Here is a 22,907-nt window from a genome sequence, read left to right as displayed (position 1 = left end):
AGGCAATTAGCAGCTTTTTAACTCCCTGATGCAGAGAACATTAACTGATGTGAAGCCCATTGCGAAGGGCAATAACGCTTAAACGATTTATTTTAGTCATCCAATACAAAAAATCTATAACGATTATTCAAACGCTTCATGTTTGTGGAGTTCAGCTATTAGGAGTATGACATCGTTTAAGATAATCACGATACCTGAACGAAAGTTAAAAAATCGTGATGACCTGCAATGTTTTAAGGTCTAGGAAAGCATCTTGATGCACTGTGTCAATCTTGTTGCCTTGTAAATTAATGCTTGCCAGCTGCGTGCAATTTTGAAAATCTTCCAATCCAATCCGAGAAATTTCATTGTAAGACAAGTCAAGAATATTCAAAGATTTTAGCCTCCATAAACCTGGAAATGAAAGAAAACGTGTTAAAAAATGAAAGCAAACGAAGGAGAACTCGTACACATTTCACTAGTGACCTCCTACATTAAAATCTGAGAATATCGTCTTCTGAGCAGGTTTAAACACATACACAATAAGATACCTAAAGAGTGTGTGTGTGATTGCTAGCAGCAGCCATTAGAGTTTTAAGCTAATTGCTTTGACAAAAAACATGCTTTTGTAGTGTTTTCCGATTGCCGTAAAGTGGTTTGCTGTATGCTGGGCAGTCAGCGCTGGTTGGTTGTGCTTTAGGTCGAGCATGCCAGACAACGCACACTGCCTAGTTGTAAAATACCTATTGTCAGCTTGACAGATCCTGCAGTGGGCTTAAAATCCATCCGTTGCTTAGTAATAATTGCCATTATTGTCCCTGTCATTTGCTTGCTTCTTAGTCGATGGCTTGCCTTGTTCATGTTGTGTCTGTTCATCCCTTGAAGCATAGTCTCTTTACGTGTGTACTTTCATTGCTCACTGTGTTTTCTAGCTAATTCTATGCTTCTCTCCCCCTCCTCCCACTACGTAATGCTCTCTATTGTCCGCGTGCGTCCCTTCCCTCTTCCACTTCTTTTCCTAAGCACTTCATGAGTGCATGTGTTTTTCAGCTGTCTCCCTTGTGTGAGTTTCTCCCTCCCTCTGTTCCTCTTTGTTTGCTCTGTCAGTGTACTTCTCTCCCACCCTCATGCTGCTTTCTCTTTATTGTACATATTCTCCCCCCACACACTGCACTCTGTGTTGATAAATCTCTCTCTCATGTGGTGTCCTTGCCGAGGTGTGATTCTCCCTGCCCTTTGTGAGGTGCTTTTTACCTTACCACCACCCATCTTTTGTTATCCCCTATCCCCAGCCCAGCATCTGTGGTATTTTTTTCAATTAACACTTTCATGCTAAAAAAATTTACATTCTTTTATTTAGCAATTCAAGAGAAGTCCGCTATATTGGATCAGTAAGAAAATATTACCCAGTTGGCGCTTGGTCATTCAGCTGCCTTGCTCGTGCATTCTGACACATGCATAAATTAATGCAACAACATGATCAGCATGACACCTTTATTTTTCAGTCGCTCGATGCTACGCAGCATCAACGCTGTACAACACGGCCAAAAGGAATTGGCAAAGCTAATAAATCCCAAATGCGTGACCTATTGGCTTTGCCAATGCTTGTTTACTAGAGTGCAGTAGAGTCACATGGGTGAGTGGAAACTCATGTCTCGACTGAACCAATAACCTTGAATGACACTTAGACACACTGATGACCTAATTTAAACACTCTCTGAACCACTTTTTTCACTGTCTATAACGATCCACTTACCTAAGAGCTCATGAGTCCTCGCCGTGGAGCTCCATTATTCAGTCTAGCAAATCTAAAAAAGATAGGCTATCACTAGGGTTTCAAATTCCATATTTAATTCTGTTAAGTCCGTGTGTGGCAATCTCATTTGTATCCATATGTCTGCTAATGTGTAGATGCTCTCTTTTGTGGTAGTCTGGTTGAGCAGTTAGGCTTATCAGAGCGCAGTGCAAAGCATTTGTTGTACTCACAGAGGCAATAAATGAGACACACGCTCAAAGAATAAATCTGAGACCAATTTAGAAAAATAACAATTCATTTTATATATGTTTTGAAAGCAAGAACTTCATAAAAGAGGAAGTACTACTTTCTTTATTATTTCTTACAGGTAAGTAGAGAGTTTAAACCTGTGTGCCTTTACACACAATGCAATCCTATGGAAGGAAAACCTTCTGGGTTTAGAGATGTACAGGCCCACGATCTGAGACACTACCGGCAGTTCGTCAGGAGCTCCCCGGATTTCACCTGGAGCAGGGTGCTGGTGAGGTTTGAGCCTGGGAATAGTCTGCAAAGGTGGGATTGGGGTTAAGTCCGAGAGCTCCCAAACGTGGGCTTAGGTCGCAAGGGGCCTTAGAGCAAGGGGGCACAGCTGTTTCTTTGGGGTCTGGGCCAGGTGGCTCAGATGCAGAATGAATAAGGCATTGGGCTCTGTGCACAAAGATGCCCCTCCCGGTTAGGGGCCAACACCTAACAGGGCAAAATCAAGGATGCTGGGTCACTCATGAAGGGGGTCTCAGTGGTGTTGACATCCCTGAACGGCTGCTTGGTCCTGGTGCAGTGGGAATCTGGAATGGACTCTCACTGTTGGTGCTTGATGCATGGCATCCGGTACCATGGGGATTGGTGCTGCACGACTCCAGTTGGTTCCGGTGTTGTGACACTCGGTGGGGAAACAGTCCTGGTCCTCCAGAGTGTGGGTACCTCTTTCTGCTTATCTGCGGTGTCAGTCAGGGCCGTGGGGCTGCAAGGCAGTGTACCGGACTCTGATTTTCAATGCCAGCGACTGCAGGAAAGTAGTTCCTCTACTCCAAGGGAGACTGGCGGCGATTTCCAAGATGCTGTCAGGCTACCCAAGGCTTTGGTAATTCTCCAGCTTTGCAGGACCAGTCACTCTGTTGCAACTGTCGAGAGAGTTGCAGGTAGGCAGAATTTTGTGTCAAAAAGTCCACAGCTCTTCTGTTCTCGCCAGGCACTGACTCTTTTTCATCCTTCTTCTCTTGATCCATCAAATCTGAGTTCTTTGGTTGAGGGGTGCCACCTAAGTACTCAATGTAGGGGCATTATAGAGAGTGCCAGGTAGCAGCCAATGGGTTGCCTACCTTTAGGGTGAGTACACTCTCGATGTGACCACTTCCGCTGGTAAGTGTGCGTAACCTTAACCCTAGAATACTAATTCCGTCCACAACAAGATGTAGAATTCTGAAAAGTGATGTCCACATCAGCTGGTTCACCTTAGGGATGGCACTAACAAGATGTTGTGCAGTTTTCAGGGGGCACCTCTAAAGTGCCCTGTGGGTGCATGTATTAATAAACCCATTAATGGATTCAGTGAGGGTTTATTAATATGAGGTGTTTGATACCAAACATCCCTATGTTCAAAGAAGCCATCATGTAGCTGGGGAACATGTATTGACCAGTGCCAGCGCATGTACTTAAAATGGCTTCCCTTACTGTGTCTAAGAATCCACAGAGACATAGCAGGGGCATATCTGCTCATGCAGATATCTTCTCACAAGTGATATAATGCACCCTGCCTTAGGGTTGTAGGCCTTCCCTAGGGGTGACTTACAAATATCCCATGCAGTGGTAGAGAACCTGGCACACGGGATGTGTGAAAGGTCATGTCACTTTTGTCCGCACCAAGACACACAACCTGCGATGGCATCACTGTGTGCATTTGGTGAGAGGGCCCTGAGGGTGGCACAATTTGTGCTGGAGCCCTTAGGGACCTTCTTTAGTATACCAGGCCCTAGGTACCAGGGTACCATGAACTAGGAACTTACAAAGAGTGCTAAAGGTTCTGCCAATTGGGAGAAAAAACTGTACAATTTAGGGAAAGAGATCTGGCACTGGGGGCCTGGTTGGCAGGAACCAACTGCACTTTCAGTTGAAATCACACCAGTAACAAGGCAAAATGAGGGGGCTACACATGCCAAAAGTGTGCTTTCCTACATAAACCCCCTAACCAAACAAAAGAGGATGAAACTAACCCTTCCCTAGAGAGTCTTCATATTCTAAGTGGAATAACTGGGCAAGGCCATGTGCATTGGAGTGGCCAGTCCCAAGGTGTGTTCTGCTGTGAAGTCCGCTCCCTGTAGGGAAATGGATTACCTCAACAGTTTGGGATTTTCCCCTTTCATTTCCATGAGCCATCTGAGAGCCTGTGGTCAGTTTGAACAATGAAGTGAGAGCCAAACAAGTATGGCCTCAGCTTTCCCAGGACCAGACCACAGCAAAGGTGTCCCTCTCGATGGCACTCCAATGCTGCTCTCTGGGGAGTAACCTCCTGCTAATGAAAGCAACAGGTTGGTCCTGGCCATCATCATTGATTTGGAATAGGATCACTTCTATCCCATGTTCAGAGGCATCTGCACTATGAATTGCTTTACATAATCTGGAGCTTTTAGAATGGGTGCTGAACAAATTGCTTCCTTCAGGATGTCAAAGGCCTTTTGACAGCTCACTGTCCAGTTCACTTTCTTTGGCATCTTCTTGGAGGCAAGTTCTGCCAGGGGTGCCACAATGGTGCCATAGTCCTCCAAGAACCTCCTGTAGTACCCAATCTGGGTAGTTGGAGTTTCTCAGTCCAGAATGTTCTGGATATTGGGTTTTAATGGTTGAACTTGGCCTCCACCTACAAGCTGTCCTCAATGACTCCTAATTCCTGCATCTTGCTTGCTTCAGCTTTGATGCTCTATTTCACATCATGAGACTGCCTGTAGATTTTAGTTTGGACAGGTAAGTTGTTCCCAGTGTCAACATCATGTGTACACCAGGTAGTCCGACCAGGGGTCAAAGAAAAGAGCTCAGCATACTGATGAAAGACTTGCCTGCAGTCAGCCTGCTGTTGGTCAGTGAGGGTGTCTGAAAAGACCACTACTTCAACTGATCCATCTTTTTTTTTTTATGTTTTATTTATACTTTTACATATACATCAATTCAAACTCAAGCAAGCGAGAGTTATGACACAATTGGTTACATACATGCAATGTGCCCTGCAGTACTGATACTGCATTTGTGGGGTCATGTCCTGCATCTGTTCCATGATTGATGCCCAAGTACGCATTACCCCTTCGCTAACAAAATCTCCCATCATCTTGATGTCCAGTCTACGGAAGGTTGCAACCGCACTCTTGTCTCATCCCTGCGCAAACCATTTGCACCATTCAATCAGTATATGAGGAGAATATAATTGGGATAGTGCTTGTCGAGCCATGAGGCTAAGCCATGCAAGGGAGTTGGTATTTACAGAGTCAAATGTTCCTTGCCAGCGGATCAGGGGCTGAAACAACCGACTTGGCAGGGGGTGCGGCGCCAACATATCTCGTTCTACTGTCAAAAAGGTGCTACTCTGTAATATGTCTCCAGGTCGGGTGTATTAAGTCCGCCCATCTCATATGGCAAGGTCAGTAACTTCCACTGTACTTTGGGCTGCTTACCAGCCCATGCTAACTTAATGAGAAGAGTCCTCAAGGTGGAGAAGACTGTCCTCGGTAGCAGGATAGTGATATTCTGGAAAGGAATAAAAACCGAGGCAGTATCACTATCTTCATAAGGCCTATGCATCCCACCAGTGACAATGGCAGCCCAATCCACCTCTCCACATTTTCTGTCAGGTTTTGGATTGCTTTTCTATAACTGTCCATCATGACTATCTAGGAGTCGGTGTGTATTTGAAAGCCTAAGTAGCCTAGAGTCCGTTTCCTATTTGAGAAGAAAATCCGTGACTATTGGAGTCATGGCCTATGTGAGGGGGAATGCTATAGATTTATCCCAGTTGATCTGCAATACGGAAAGAGTGCCGAATTTTGTGACCTCTCGGAGTGCAGGTGCGAGCTTATGCCTGGGGTTACGTATGTACAGCATAGTATCATCTGCATAAGCAGAGATAATCAGGTTATATCCTGGGAATCAAATGCCCCTGTGTCCATGATACTCATGCAGCGCAGACGCCAGCGGCTCTGCGACCAATGCATATAACAGGGGCGATAGTGGGCATCACTGTCTAGTGCCTCTGGTGATGGATATGACCTCTGAGATAGATCCATTAATTCTAACTCAGGCTACGAGCGCTGTGTAAAGTGTTTGCACTAGTTGTATAAAAATGTCTCCTACTCCTAAGCGACGCAGCACTGCCAGCATGAAGTTCCATTCCACTGAATCAAATGCCTTTTCAGCATTGAGAAAAACTGCTATCTCACTCACCTCTGGGTCTATGTGTTGTATAGCACCAAATACTGTACGCAAATTTGCAGTGAGGCTGCAACCGGGGATGAATCCCACTTGTTCTAGCTTTACTACTTTCAGCAGCAGTGATGCCAGCCTATCTGCCAGGATTTTAGCATACATTTTAGTGTCCAGGTTGATCAGAGATAGTGGTCTATATGAGGAGTGTTTTACAGGGGGATTTATCAGGGTTAAGTAGTACAATGATTAGTGCTTCTCTCATAGAGGGTGGCAATTCTTTAGCACCCGCCATTTCCTCATACAGTGCCTTCCAGTGTGGGACCAACAAATCTTGATACGTCTTATACAAAGATACTGTAAGCCCATCTGGACCTGGGGCCCTTCCTTCAGCCACATTTTTGAGGGCCTTACGTACTTCCGCTGGTTGTAGCCGTGCCATTAAGTATTCTCTGTCTGTATTTGTCAACCAGGGCATGTTGATTTGTGACAGGTAATCTGCGATTGCGTCTATGTCCGGGGTTATCAGTGCTGCAAAATATTTGCAAAACCAGTTGACTATCTTTACTGGGTCTTTGATGAGGCTACCGACTTCATCCTGTACCGCTAGGATTGTGTCCTCTCTCTACTGGGGTGCGTCATATCTGCCAGTGTCGCACCAGGTCATTCCCCCTCCCCATAAACTTGTGTTGACGCATACTTCCCCATGTGCTGAACTTCGCTTTGAGCTATGTTGCTGAATTCTATTAGCTTCTCATGAATCAAACTTAGTAATTGCTTGTCTTCTGTTGCCAAGTGTTCCCTCTCCAGCTTTGCTATCTCCGGCTCCAATAAGGCCAATCGGCTAACTAATGATTTCTGGACCCCTGCCTGCTTAGCTATTGCGATCCCATGGATATACACTTTGAACACTTCCCACACCGTACCAATGTTAGGAACCGAGCCTATATTTACTTGGAAGTGTTTTTTGATCGCTTTAGTTAAGTCATCTCGGAATGCTGCATCCAGTAAGGAATATGGCGGAAAACGCCACATGAACGAGACAGCCCAACGTGGCCCCACTTCAACTAAGAGGGGGACTGGTGAGTGATCCGAGTATGTTCTGGCCCATGGCTCCTGAGTGTGTATTCTAGAGACTAGACTCCTAGACACCAAACACAGGTCTATGCGCGTATGTAGATCGTGCACTGTCAAGTAGTGTGTATATCCCCCCTATCAGGGTGTCTGTGTCTCCAAATGTCTACTAACCCAGTATCTGATGCGATGGTGGTCACCGTTCTCGCTGCAGCGGCCAGTCCCCTATGTGTGCCTCACAATCGATCTATTTCCGGGTCTAGTGTGCAATTAAAATCACCTCCCATATTTTTGGCAGGCTCCCCTATGGAGCAGCTTTCGTGGCAAAATCTAGATAAAACTGGGGCTCATCATAGTTGGGACCGAAGAACCCAACCAGTAGGAAAGTGAGATCACCTTTGCTGCAGCGAGCCATGATGTATCTGCCTTGTGGATCAGTCTGGAGTTCTTGCAGGTGTATGTTAGGTTGTTTAGCCACACATATCATTATTCCCCAGGCATGAGAAGTGAACCCAGCTGTCAAAATCTGACCTTGCCATCCCTTATAGGTGAGGACCTTACTATCAGGTGCTAAGTGTGTCTTCTGTAGTATTGCGAGATCCACTACATTTCACTGAAGGTAGGCTGCTACCTTCCTCACTTTTCTGCTATCATTCAACCCTCTGACATTTCATGTTAACAACGTCACAGTGTTGGCTCCCACCGGATCAGCGGTCTCTACTGCTTGGTCACTCATGTTATGCATGATGTACCGTGTTCTGTTATCTTTTTGTTTCTACTATGAGCCGGTAACTGTTGCACTACCCAAACAAACCCCTTTGTAACTTAACAAATGTGTCCCTCCCCCCACCCAAAACAGGCGGTTCCCCAATTTGCCCATCCCCATATGTATATCCTCCTCTTCCCACCCATTATCCTGTTATGTTATCAACCCTTAGAACAAGTGGAATACACGATGGGGTGGATGTTGCCCGAACTCCCCTTCTTCCATGTCCAGCCAGCCACCTTCAAATTTAGTATGCCTTTTCATGTGTGAAATTACCCCCTTAACTAAAGGGTGTATATGTCTGTAGGAAATGTTTTCCCCTCTCAATACCCCCGCACCAGCGGCGCTGAATGGTCCTGCATTTCAGTAGTTGGAGACCCATGTATCCATGATGTCTGCTGCGCTTCAAATGTAGATGTACATTTTGCCCTTTAATCTCTCCAATATTAACATCAGTATTGTTCACTCAATATCATTCTTCTCTATCCCTACCATGGGGAGACGTGGCCGTCATATCATGTTGCCCACGTTAACGAGCCTTTGTTTGAAAAATCTGAGATAGCAGCTTGTGGTCTGTAAATAGCACTGGTTTGCCATCCACTACTACCCGCAGCTTGGCTGGATATAGCATACGGTAGTCCATTTGTTATTCCCGCTTCATCGGGGTGATTTGGCACCTTGCATCCTGGACCTGCTGCGTGAAATCAGGATACATAGAGATGTCCATTCCTTCATGTTGTAGTCTAGGCGGTGCCCCTGTGGGGGGGGGGCGTGCCACCAGCGATCAGTGCGCTCTCTCCACCACACAAATCTCTGAAAACGTTTGGCGACCCAGCAGTTGAATGAGCAGTAGTTCGATATATTTCTCCATATTGTCAATGGAAGTTGATTCAGCAGTAACCACTATGCACAGATTGTTCTGTCGGGAGCGGGCTTCCAAATCTTCAACTTTCACCTGTAAAGCAGGCAGCGTCTTGTCCATGGTAGGTTGGTTGGATGTCATAGTCATGCGATCATCTTCCATATACGATATGCGTTGCTCCCCCATGTCAAGTCGCTCTGATGTTTGTCAAGTCTTTTGGTCATTCTTTCCATCCTTAAGGACAGTGAATTGATTTGCCATTGATTGTGGTCAAGCTTTCCTGCATAGCTGCTAGTATCTGCTTCCGTTCTGGCTCGGTTTCTGTGTTTGGGGAGCTTGCACTAGGTCCCGGAGCGTCCATTTGCTCTTCATGTGCTTTATTGGCTCTTCGTTGATTGAACTGGAGCTTGGGCTGGTTCTTGTCACTTTTGCCCATGATGGCAAACAGAGCACAGGGACCAGGCGTCTCTGCAACTCTGCAACTGTCCAGGAGAAAGGGGGAAATTACCAGTGTGTTATTGTGAGGGACCGGCCTGATCTTCCCCACACCAGTAGGCCGCCCGAGCGGCAGCAGCCGCACTCAGCTGCCGCTCTCGGCTTTCGCTCTGCTCTTCTCAGGACACTCCGCGTCCTTTCAGCTCTTCCGCTGTCTCCGCCTGGGCCCGCCCGACAGCAGGGGCACATCCGGCCGCACCCGGGCAGCAGTGAGTGGGGCCCTTCCCCAGCAGGCGTCGTTGTCTTCTCTCAGAGGGAGGGGTGGGCCAGCCCAATCCCAGAGGACCCCCTGCCGCCCGAATACCAGCCGGCCTACCTGTCTGAGCTACCTCATGCACTCCGGCTCAGCTGGGGCGCCTCCCGGCCTCTCCTGTTTCTGTTGCGGCCGTACCTCGTTCTCTCTAGGCCGCTTTTTGGGCCTCTGTGCCTCGTACCTTGGGCCCCAGTGGCCGTAGGAACTTCAAAGATGCGTCGATCCACTCCTCATGTGCAGGGATCTCCAGAGGTGCACATCACAGGGGGCAACGGTGTTCCAGGCTGTAGGATCATGTGCAGATGAATGGTAACTGGCGGAGCTCATTTAGTGCGCGGCCATCTTGCTTTCGGGCAAGCTCCGCCCCCTCAACTAATCCATCTTTAGGGTTTTGGGAGAGGAGATCAGGGAGAGGTTCACTGTCTGATTCCTGTCCCTCATCAGTGATGATGAGCATGGTCACCTCAGCCCTGTCATGATAGGTTTTAATGCGACTGACATGGATGACCCTCCTGGGGGTTCCTGCAAGACCAAAATCCACCAAGTAGGTGACTTCACCTTTTCTTTCTAGAATAGGGTAGGGTCCACTCCATTTGTCCTGGAAAGCCCTAGGAGTCACAGGCTGACTCACACCAGGCAGTGCCGGCGTATGGGAAAATGGGGGTTGTGCGTCAAAAAATGGTGCAAGTCAGGTCTGAGGCAAAAATCAGGCCTCACACTGGGCTTGCGCCATTTTTTTTTACGCCCAACCTCCATTGACATGACTCCTGTCATAGCACAGACAGGAGTCATGCCCCCTTGCCCAATGGCCATGCCCAGGAGACTTCTGTCCCCTGGGCATGGTCATTGGGCATAGTGGCTTGTAGGGGGGCCCAAATCAGGCCCCCCTATGCCACTTAAAACAAATAAAAATATATACTTACCAGAACTTACCTTTCCTTCCCTGGGTTGGGTCCCTCCATCCTTGGGTGTCCTCCTGGGGTGGGCAAGGGTGGCAGGGGGTGTCCCTGGGGGCATGGGAGGGCACCTCTGGGCTCCTTCTAAGCCCACAGGTCCCTTAACGCCTGCCCTGACCCAGGCGTTAAAAAACGGCGCCCATCAGGCTGGGCACCGTTTTTTAAGGCCCGCCCCCTCCTATGCGTTAAAATGACGCCAGAGTATAAATAAGGCGCACGGGCCTTAAAGTCATTTTTTTGGAAGGGAACGCCTACCTTGCATATAATTAACGCAAGGCAGGTTCCCCCTTCCAAAAAATGACACACATGGTGGGATTTTGAGGTCCACGGGGTCGGGCGTCTAAGTATAAATATGGGGCAGGGTTTGCACCGAATGTGCGCAAGCAGAGTATAAATATGCCCCCTAGTGTCCTTATTAAAAAGTCTACAAAATCTACTCAGGACTGACTTTGGGTTTATTGAGTCTCCATGAACCTGATTCTGTACTCTTCGGGTGTGAGTCCAAATCCCTCAATCAGGGTGCCCTTCATGAGTTTACAGGACCCAACATCTGCCTCATTAGGTGTCAGGGGTCTATCCCTGCACTTTCCTGAGAACAGTTCTCAAAGAAGAGAGCCCCAATACCTTTTGTTAACTTCTCTTGTGATACAGGCCCTCTTGAAGGATGTGAACCCCTTGCTGATATCATCACCCTCCTCATATTTGAGGACAATCCCTTTGGGGATGTTAGGGTCAGAAGTTCTTACTCTGTCCCTATGTATTAAGTTGCTGCCACCATCCATGGGTGCTAGACCCTTTTCTGCTCTTTCCCTTTCTATAGCCAGTATCCTGATTTCCAGTGCTATTCTATTGGCCAATCTTTCAAGATGAGCCTCCTCAGAGACCTCTCCACTGCCTCTTGAGCAACATGAGCCATCCTCGCTAAAGGCAGGTGTCCTGGGCACCTTGTGTAGTCTGCTGGGTGCAGGATCTAAAAAATATTCTTCGAGTGGAAGGGATAGCTGGATCTTTTTCTTTACTTATTTCAGGGTTGGTGGCCTCATCCATTGGATCGGCCAGCTCATACACTGCCAACAGCTTCTGAAGCGTTTCAGTGGTAGGGTGTAAGCCCATTTTTATCTTGTACACTTTACAGAGGGTTCTTAACTGATGGTATTTAAGTTGCAGATAAGGATTAAGGTCAAGCTCCTTAGCCACAACCTCTGAGGTACTCATTATTGCACTAAAGTTGGGACCTTTTTTGGGGGCTAGAAAAAATCCTAACACAAGTCCTAACTACAGGGACTTGACTAAGACCGTAACACTTACTTTTAAGAATTTAGAAAAATGACCAATTGGAAAAATGCAACTTTAACTAAAGGCAATTTTGGATTTCCTTGTGTACTCACTTACTGACCAAGTGGTATCAGCAAATGCAAAGTCACGGATCCCACCACTGATCCACCAATGTAGGACGCTGACTCGCTATATGGTGTGCTAAAAAGAAGTACACCATGCAGAGAGTCCAGTGGATCCCCAGTGGTTGACAGAGGCAAAAGTAGATAATACTAACGCTCTCTTTTGTGGTAGTGTGGGCGAGCAGCTAGGCTTATCAAAGGGCAGTGCAACGCATTTGTTGTACTCACAGAGGAAATAAATGAGACACACACTCAAAGAATAAATCTGAGACCAGTTAAGAAAAATAAGACTTCTTTTTATATATGTTTTCGAACCAAGAACTTTGTAAAAGAGTAAGTACTGCTTTCTTTATGATTTCTTACAGGTAAGTAGAGAGTTCGAACCTGTGAGCCTTTACGCACAACGCAATCCTATGGAAGAAAAAGTCAGTGATGCATAAAGGTAAGTACAGTCGGTTTCAGGGGTTCACCTTCTGTGTTTGGAGATGTAGGGGCCCAGGATCCAAGGCACTACCAGCAGTTCGTCGGGAGCTCCCTGAATTCTACCTGGAGCAAGGTGCCAGTGAGGTTGTACATGGGCACACTACAGAGAAGGAGGGCCATCTGGGACTTGGGAACAAGTCTGAGAGCTCCTAAACGGGGGCCTAGGTCACAAGGGCCCTTACAGCAAGGGGGCACAGCCATTTCTTCGGGGGCCGGGTGGCTCGGATGCAGAGTGGATAGGGCGGTTGTGCTCTGTGCGTAAAGATGTTCCTCGCGGTTAGGGGCCAACAGTTGGCAGGGGCAAAATCAAGACTGCTGGATAACTCATAAAGTGGGTCTCACTTCATGCCGACATCCCTCGATAGCTGCTTGGCCCTTGTGCAGTGGAAACCTGGAATGGACTCTCCCTGTTGGTGCTTGGTGCAGGGCATCCGGTACCCCGGGGGTTGGTGCTGCACAGCTCCGGTTGGTCCGGGTGTCATCACACTCCGTGAACAGACTGTCCAGTTGCTTCAGAGAATGGGTATTACCTCCTGGTCATCTGCAGGGTCGGTCAGGGCCAGTAGGCTGCAAGGTGGTGGACAGGACCCAGCTTTTCGGTGCCTATGGACTGCTGTAAAGTAGCTCCTTTACTCCAAGGGAGAGCAGCGGTGATTTGAGGGTGCTGTCAGGCTACCAGAGGCTTTCGTAGTTCTCCAGCTTTGCAGGACGAGTCACTCTGTCACAATTGTCGAGAGAGGTAGGCATAGGCAGGCTTTCACGTCAAAAAGTCCACAGCTCTTCTGCTGTTCTCACCAGACAGTGACTCTTCTTCAACCTTCTTCTCTTGATCCATCGAATCTGAGTTCTTTGGCTCAGGGGTGCCACCTAAATACTCAATTTAGGGACATTACAGGGAGTGCCAGGTAGCAGCCTATGGGTTGCCTACCTTTAAGGTGACTACACCCTCTACATGACCACTCCCGCTGGGAAGTGGGCATAACCTTCCCTGGAATACTTATTCTGTCCAAAAAAAGATGGAGGAATTTGAAAAGTGGCGTCCACATCAGCTGATCTTCCTTATGGGTGGGACTTGCATGATGTGGGCACTCTTCCTAGTCTTACTAATTTTCCCACCTGTCTTACAGCCAAGAAGTGAAGTCCGGACAGGGGGGTGGTCTCCTCCGTCATATGGAGAGACCTGGGTCGCACAACAAAGGCAGCTGATCCTTTGAAGCTTCCCGGCCTGGAATATTCATCCTGTCTGGAAGAGGTGATAACATCTCTGCCAAAAAGGGTGCTTTCCTACAGTTAACACTCACAAAGGGGATGGGGTCCCTCAGGAACTCTTACCCATTTACAAATGAGTTACTACTACATTTGTGTAGTCAAAGAAATCAATGTTTAGCAACAGAATTTCAGTTGCAGAATATTAACACATCCCATTCCGAATTGGTATTTTAAAGGGAAGCCCTAAACACACCTCTTCATTTTTTCTTACATGAATATAAAGCCACATCTGTCAGCAGTACAAGAATGTATGTCTGTGTTTTTTTAAATATCCATCAAATCATACACTTCAATGGATTTAATTATGAAAAGTATAGTTAAAGTAGTGGGTGAGGCCTGAGACTTTACAGAACTTGATTGTTTTTTATCTCACTTAATTTGAAAGGATACAAATGGATTATAAGGAAAAGATGGCACCTCTAAAGTAAACCACATCATTGCTCTATGGCCACATAATTAGAAAATAAACAATATCAAGCTAAAGATCATTAGCCGTCTTTAAATTTCCACTCATCATTTATTTCCATGGTTTTCCTTCTCAAGTTGAGCACTGCGGCCAATCAACTAAACATATGATGGGTTTTTAGTGTATTTCATGAACAAGAACCTCAAAATCTCTTTTCCCCAGATCATCTTAAACAGCAAAGTGTGCTCTGATACTGTACTTGTTAGCATTTGGAAATGCAATTCTTGTAGGACCTCTGCCCTCTGCTCTTAAACTTCTTAAAGCCACTGCCGATTCTACAGCCAGACTTCCATCATCCATTAGAAAATGTGTCCATGTTGCCCATTCCATCACTAACTTACAATGCCTTCCACCTAAGGCTTGAAACTGGGCTGTGTAAACTACAAAGCACTGAATTTGAACACACCATCCTATCCATCCAGCTTCCACATGCTATCTCGATGCATAAGAGGGCTGCGTCACAATTACGTCTTTCTCCTATAAAGCCTGAGATTTAGGACATCACAAGTATAATGCTATTTAGTCTCTTGAGCAGACAGTCTTCTGGAACTCTTTATAAGCAAAAATGAGAATCAATTGCTCACTATTATAGTTCTGGCGGCACCTGTGAAAACCCATCTTTCTAGACTCTATCTAGCGCCACTTTCTGGATTTGATATTCCCTAGTATTTTTGAGCCATCAGTTCTACAGGAACGTTACTGTATAATCTTCTGTTTCCATACTTGGCTCATCTGCTTCTTGCTCTATAAATTATTTTTCTTCCACACCTCTAAATTTATCTAAACAGTTCAACGTGTTCTTCCCAGTGTATGCTAAAATATAAAATCATTCTGCTATAAATTGCTATTGATAGTTACCTATTTGTAAGTAGGATTTTTTCGTCTATGTCTAACCTTTAACAACCTCTTTCAACTTTCATTAGTTGCAAGATTATTGTGCTCAATGGTCAGTGTCTACAATAATATTATGCAAGTTTCTGAAATCTACATTCGCCACATACTTGTTACAGACTGTTATATAAAACTGTTAAAATCATGGTATCAATAGTTAATACTTCATTAGGTGGATACACGACTAGATTGTAAAATGTTATTACTGGAAGACAAGACACAAAAGGCTCTGTTTTTTTAGATGAATTGTGCAGGAAGCCTGAGCCATCAGTAGGAGCCAAAAGGATAACACTACAGATCCATTAGAGGATGATTTATGTCTGCTTTGCAAATTTCTATTAAACAAATTGAGCACCACTGTGCAACACATTGATGGAATGGTAGATACACCTCAGGTAGAAATTTCTATCTGAAAGACTGAAATAAAAGACAAACTCAAAAAGGTTGGTATGGTAGGACCAAAGACAGTATCCTGACGGCAATTATTTAGAAATATATGAGGACAGCTAGAAAATTATGGCAATAAGCAAATCTTTGTGATGCCAGATTTGAAAAGATAGTTTTGTTGTTATATGTACATAACGATTACAATTATTTATATTTTTGAACTGCAACTAAGAGAGATGCTGTATGTCTCGTATTACACAATAAGCTGTATACCTTTGCAAATTGAAAGTTTCATAACAGTTTGAACGCCAACAAGAGCACCAGAACTCAACGGTCTTTTGATATATTTGATTTATTTTACTTAGATTTCTTGACTACATCTCTGTTTCCTATGTGCTACTGTACATATCAGTTTGGTAATATTCCAGACATTATTAAGGGGTTGAATATTCAACCCTTTCATAAAAGAGATGCATCTAAACCTAAACAAAACTAAAGATGAGTTCCTTTAAGATGAGTGAAAATGATCTGCAAAATGCCAATATCAATGATACTCACCTAGATGGAGGATTATCAAACGTTATTGTCAAACCAATAAAACTTTTGAAATGAGACCAGTACAAAAGACAATATTTTGCCGTAGCTATGACATCCTATGAATTTAGCTGGAATTTAAAGGCAAGTTTAAATGCCTTCTTTCTCCACTACATATAGTACAAGCTTATGCGGGGCAACGGTATTTGAAATTACATTACTAGGCTGAAAATATGTGACCCATAGCCCTTTAAGTCTCTCTTCTCCAAACTGGTGGAATTCACTACCCACAATAATACTGGAGGTGATTTACATACTTTACTTGATAATGACTTCTACAAAATGCATTTATATGAATTTCCCTGAAGAGCCGAAATCTTTAAAAAACATACTCCAAGACTTGGGACTTTGTGACTATTCAAGAATACAATTAAAAAAACAACACAATGATGGACGGAATTCTTCAATTAATCTCAGCCACTGGCAATCACTCGGGCCGCATCCTAATGCATTGTGTTTTTTGCCCACAGTTTGGACTCAGCCATATGCAAATCACTCTTGTCCTTGCTCCTCATGGTAACAGTCCAGCCCAAACTGCCAGGCCAGGTCCTCCTGAACGGAACACACGCGACTCAGGACTGGTTTCGCCCTTATTAGGTCTCTCCAGCCCGATTTAGCTTAGTTACAGTGGCACAGTAACCCTGGGACCCATGTCTCTCATTTTCACAACAGATGTCTTCTAGGAAGATGGTGTTTGTGCTTTTGTTTTTCTGTGCTATGAACTTTATCAGTTTTTCAACAAAGAGTGTTCTCTTGATGGATGATACATAATGAGTAAGTTGCTTCGGATGTTCTCACTTCAGCCAACAGATTTTGGAAGGTTATGGGGTGGTCTAAAGTCAAGCGTTTGCAATTCACGGAGAACCCCCACCTCTAATCTTTCCTATCTTGTCCAAGTGAACAATCCCATGGTCCGGATGGATGGGGAGATCTTGAATTAGTTGGGATATATTTGTTATGCGATTTTCATTCAGGAATAGTAGGTCAAAATATTTTGAGATAATCACATCTGCAATTTCAAGGCTATATTTGGCAGCAGACCTACGCTTGAGGAGTACACATCTCAGAAAGGATATTTCAGACTTGGAGTTGGTGCGGGGTCGGCATTTGCATAAGATTGCTGTGGTTAATTCTGTTATTATTTAGTCTGGGGTGTTTTTGAGAGTCTGAGGAAGAACACGAAAGGGTCATCAAGTTCTTGACTTCCTCCTTTGCTAACACTGACGCTCTTCTCAGTTGACATTATTTCCTACTGCAAAGGGTGAGTGTGGATTGCGAGCGTGTGTGCGAGTGTGGAGCAGTGGGAAGATTAGGGGCCAGTACACTGCCAATTGGTTGTATAGTTTCATGGTTTTTATTAACTATATAAGAACATTTCAAACTGACGGGGATCCACATACTAATTGAAAAACATTTTTCAACACATTTTTTCGCCATAAAAACAATGTATAGATATTAAGTTGTACTCACCTTTTGGAATGAACGCAAGCTTGTTTTTCTTAATCAGCAGAACGTTTAAGGAACAGAGGCCTGCAAATATGGAGTTTCTCACTGGCGTTTTAAAACGCAACTTTATATTTTCCCGTGTGGACCTTGAAATGTATCGAAGGGTGTTTTCCTTAAGATTTGAAGGTTCCAAAGTTGTTAAATGCTGACAAGTCTTGAAAAATACTGCAGCGATGGTGTTGTCGCTGAGATCCAGGTGTTTTAAGCTCCATTTCCCGCTTTTTAGGACAGGGGAAGATATGGCTTCAACGGAGTTGTGGCTTAAGTCGATCACCGTTGTTGCCCGTGGTATTTGTGTTGGGAAAGTAGTCATCCCAATAGATGAACAGTTCATGAGCTGTCCAAGGCATGTGCACTCAGTCTGACACAACGTGTCCCCATCCGCCGGCATCGCTCCATTCCCTGCACATCCAGCCACCTGGAACACGACGGCCAAGGCCGCGAACAATAGGCGGACCATGCTATCTGGAACAAAACATTTATATTACAATGAGCCACACATGACGTAAATAATGCACTTTTTTTATTACTTCAGATGGTTTCTACGTAGCAAACGTCTACGACTATAATCAGCAACACAACATGACTTTTGCATAACATACGAAAAACAGCGAAATCAATCCATATACTATGTTTAACACGCGCATTGCCTTAGCTAAAAAATCATCCGTTAAAGCATAATTTGAGGTCAAAGACTAGATTTTGAGTATTAATTAGAAACTTCCGTTCGTTACTCGTCATATTAATTAAAAACGACTTACATTTTGTCAGAAGTAAAAAGTCTTCCGTGTCGGGAAAAGACTTGCATCGCTTCCAAGGGCTTGAGTGCTAATGCGGGAGAAAGTCCAAGTCCCTGGAACCACAACTTCCGTTATTGTTTACAGTCATTACTGAGCAAAGTCTACGTGTATCAAGCCTTTCATACCCATAGCTGATAGCGAAGTTGCTTTCAAAGAACAATATTGCAAAGCAGTGCGCGTTTCACTTTTGGTAAAGGTTTACAACTTTGAGAATTCTACGTGTAAGAAAAACGTAGCCAGCAGGAGTACATCATATTTAAAAATCACTATATAAAACAGAAATATGCGTCACCCACTCTGGTTTCATTTTTGTGACGACACTGGTTTCGTTTTTGTGACGATTTAATTAATACCATTTTAAGCGGCAGTTTAATATTACAGACAGTATTGTAAAATGTTTATATGCTTTGCACTGTTTTAGTATAACTTGTTGCTGACGTATTTTCTTGCTCAGTCTCTTCAATGTGCCCGCCCCTGTACTGTGCACATGTTGCAGCCTGACACCAGAGACACACAGTTTTGACACTAGTTCTCTCAGCTGAAACTGTGTTCATGTGATTGTCACTTGTGAAACCATCTACTAATACTCATGAGCTCAGCGAGCCGCCTACTTGGGCAGGACTGGGAACCAAAAGCAGCCCAGGCAAAAAAAAATCAAACTAACCCCCAACTCATGACTTTCCTTGTCTCTTTTTCTCATATCTTGCTTCCACGTAGGGGGAAGTGGGCAGTTAATCTTTTTGAAGATCCGATGGTGGCCCTAGGTCTCCAAAACACGCCAAAACACTCTGACTCACAGGAGCTCGTGCTTTGATTGGCTGGCCACAACATGGGGAGAAATGTTACAGTTGTCATTACAGGACAGATTCCCCATGTCCTGAAAATTATAAAAATAAAGGTATAAGGTGCAGGGTAGGGTTACCATGATACCTGGACCATGTGGAGGGGGACCTCAGAGAAACCTCCCACCCCAACCTCTGGGGCAAATTTAAGAAAAGAAAATTGGGTTGCCATGATCCTGCAGGACTCTTGCAGGAGCCAGTGGGACTCCCCTGCAAGAGTTCCACGGGAGTGCAGGGGGCTGCGTTGGTTCCTGCGATAGTCCCACTTGACCAGAGAAGTATTAAAAATCAAGCACTGGCAAAGCCAATAGATTTAACCTATGCAAGATCGATTTACTTTGTCAACTTGGTTTTAGACATGTTGCACAGAAGCCTGGACTGCTGTGCAGCATGACTTCAAGTGGAGAAAAACAAGCGTTATGATGCAGTTAGTGTTGACCATGTAACAGCTCTTTTTTTCTTGAAGCCATGTTGCACAGCAGCCCGCACTGCTGTGCAATATGTCTAAAATATATTGACAATGGCAAAAGATCTTGTATAGGTGGAACCTATTGGCTTTATCAATGCTTGTTAGTTTTTGTAAGTCAGGGGCGTTGTAGTCTCCCTCGGAGACGGAGAGGTGCAACTTGGTGGCATCTGGCTCATTTTACAATATATCCAACAAACCAGATAAGTGTGTGTGTGAACACATAGCCACCGGGTTCTTCGGCCACCACTGTGCTCAGTCCGGTAGGTTGTACATTGCCCCCCCAAGAAGAACCACTATGCAGTGGCCAGATATACATGAATGGGCAGCACAGTACCATGGTGGTGGGCTCGATACTGTGCTGGCTCTGCTAGCACAATACTGGCACTCCTAGTCATTTCACATGTGTCTGCAGTGCTTTCTAGAAATATCCGTACGTAGAGGTGTATGGGCAGCAGTGTGCTTGGCGCACCAACAAAGGACAGTGGGAGCAGGCAGGGTGTGGTGTTTTTCCCCAGTAAAAAAAAAAAAATATATATATATATATATATATATATATATATATAATTTATTTATATCAAGTGGTGACAATATTGACAAACCAGCACATCTAAAAGTGGCTAAATGTAATGGAGTTAGGTATTACCACAAAAGGACTCATATGCCCAAGAACATAATAATGCAGGTGCATGCCGGGTACAAATCACCCTGTCACCAAGGGTGAAGAGAGTGTCAGGCCTAGAAAACCAGGTCGAAAGACCAATATTTATGGGGTACTGGTGCACACTGAAAATAGTATTTAATAAGTCCAACAGTCACAGAAACATGCTTAATCAGAATGTTGGCTTATTCTCCAGATGAGTATGGATGAGTATGACCACGTTCTCACAAGGCAGCAGCCCGTCCCCTCCCCTGCACTGATGAATTTCAGTTTTTTTTAAATTTAAATTGTTACGTTGTCACTGACATTTTCACCTAACTATAACATCACTTTATCCTTTGTTTTTTTGATTAAAAAAATAGATAGATAGATAGATTTTTTTCACTCAAAACAACAAAGATTAAAGTGAAGTTATAGTTAGGTGAAAAATTCAGTGACATGACGTTTTAAACATTAAAAAATAACCTGAAATACATCAGTTATAGTTATCTCTAGTAACTATAACACGCGTCCCTGCCATGCACAATTTTATAATTAGTAATGTAATTTCAAATGTTGCAGTGATGTTATCAATGATGTTAACATGTCATAAGTGATGTAATATGTGGGGTATTTAGATGTACACAGCAAGAGCATGAGTAGTTACTTTAGGGAATAAGGGGGTCATTCTGAACATGGCAGTAAACACCGTTGGCCGCTGTGGCGACGGTGAACAGAAGACCGCCATTGGTGGTGAATAGAAACCTGCCATATAATGATGCAAAAAACAGAAACTACCAAAAACTCAGCTTCCATCAGCCACCACCAGGGCCTTGTCAGTGGAAATGCTGCAGATCCCACCCGCCACCGCCAATCAGACAAATCCCCGCCCTCCAAATAATGATGCATAAATCACAGCGGCGGACAGTGGATGTCGAACAACCATTGGCGGTACAGACTGCCACGGCCAGCAATGGGACCCAACAGCAAGACATGCACACATTGGCAAGTTTGAAACCCACGCACCTGACACACATCCACAACACTATAAAACACTCACAGACACACCCCACAATCCTTTGCATCGCAATAGGACAACTGAGACTGACAACACAACACGCAGACACAGAACGCAACACCACACAACTCACACACCCAACCACACAACAGCACCTCACCAATATCCACACAACACCCCACCCACAACACACACCGTGGCACCCCCTAAGCACCCATGCTTCACAGACAGGGAGCTAAGAACAATGGTGGATGAAATACTCAAGGATGAGCCACAAATCTTCGGGGCACAGGTCCAGCACACACCCATCGCCAGGAAGAAGAAGTTATGGCAGACTCAACAAGGTCAAAGCAGTGGGAAACCACACACGCACGAGGGACGACATTCGCAAGAGATGGAACGACCTGCGCAAGAAGGTGAGGTCCATGGCTTCGAGGCACAACATTGCAGTCCAGAAGACTTGGAGAGGATCCCCACCTACACCCCAACTACACCAACTGGGAGGAAAAGGTACTGGCCATCCTGCACCCTGAGGGCCTCACTGGACTCAGTGGAGGAATGGACTCTGGTAAGTCATCTCCAATTACCCCATATCCACGACACCTGTAATGCATGCAGCACCCCTCCAACTACCACCAGGACCACTACCCCACCCAGGCCACAATCACCACATCCTGTCACCCTGCATGCCCACAAACCCACTAACAGGCCCACATCAGTCCCCCGTGCACATCCACCTACCCCTGCAAGGAATCACAATGATACTTCACCACCCACAATGCACCTCCACATCCCTTGCAAAATGCAATGGCAACCCCACAAAAGGTTCCTGCATGGCCCATCAGGGGAAGAAACTGCACAAAATAGGCCAGAGTTCTGCATCCTCATCCGAATTAGAAAATGTAACATACATGTCCATTTTCCCCCACAGGCACCACCACCCATGCCACCCTGATGGAAAGTCCAAGGAGTGCCAGGGCCCCACAGGGAGACAGAGGCCCCACTCAGGATACTAGAGAGGGAAGTGTGGACAGTGAGGATTACCCTGGCCCGTCACACAGTCCTAGACTGTCACCCTCCAGCAGCCCCACCCAGGGCACCACTGACACCCCTACCACCCAGCCACCAACATCAGCTCTGGCCAAACCACCCCAGATCAGTGTATCCAGGCCACAGACTGGTGGTACACAAGTAAAGAGGCCAGCGTCTCCACCTACTAACAGGCAGGATGACGATGGCCCCAGTATAATTGGTACTGCCAGACCTGTGCACACAGGCACAGGGGGCTAGGCCCAGTGGGAGAGTATCAGTGGCCCAGGGGCGAGGCCAAAGGATGGATGCTGCAGCCCAGGAGGTGATCTCTGAGATCCTGGGAGCATACCACCATACACAAGACCGGATGGGCCACTCTGGAACAGAGTCAAAGGTTGCAGATAGCCCAACATCAAGAGACCATGGAGCAGTGGAAACAACTCAATTCCACTATGGCCACTATAGCAGGGGTGCTGCAGCACCACTACACAACACAGCCTGAGACCCCCACAAACCTGGAAGCCCCTACCAC

The 22,907-nt window shown here is 45.5% G+C and overlaps 1 protein-coding gene across 1 annotated transcript in view; it reads right to left on the bottom strand.

Moving 5' to 3' along the window:
• Positions 1–205: 205 nt before the first annotated feature.
• Positions 206–22,907, bottom strand: part of LOC138256038 (leucine-rich repeat-containing protein 70-like) — a 47,617-nt gene continuing 24,915 nt past the window's right edge. Inside the window, exons 4-5 of the mRNA XM_069205851.1 lie at positions 17,542–18,042; positions 206–393 (exon numbers count right to left, since the gene is read on the bottom strand). Of these exons, the coding sequence (XP_069061952.1) occupies positions 206–393; positions 17,542–18,042 (689 nt within the window). The remainder of the gene's footprint in view (positions 394–17,541; positions 18,043–22,907) is intronic.

This window comes from Pleurodeles waltl, chromosome 1_2 (genome assembly GCF_031143425.1).
Source record: "Pleurodeles waltl isolate 20211129_DDA chromosome 1_2, aPleWal1.hap1.20221129, whole genome shotgun sequence".
NCBI lineage: Eukaryota > Metazoa > Chordata > Amphibia > Caudata > Salamandridae > Pleurodeles > Pleurodeles waltl.
Note: the sequence above shows the minus strand (reverse complement) of the source record. Positions and strands in the feature narration are given on the sequence as shown.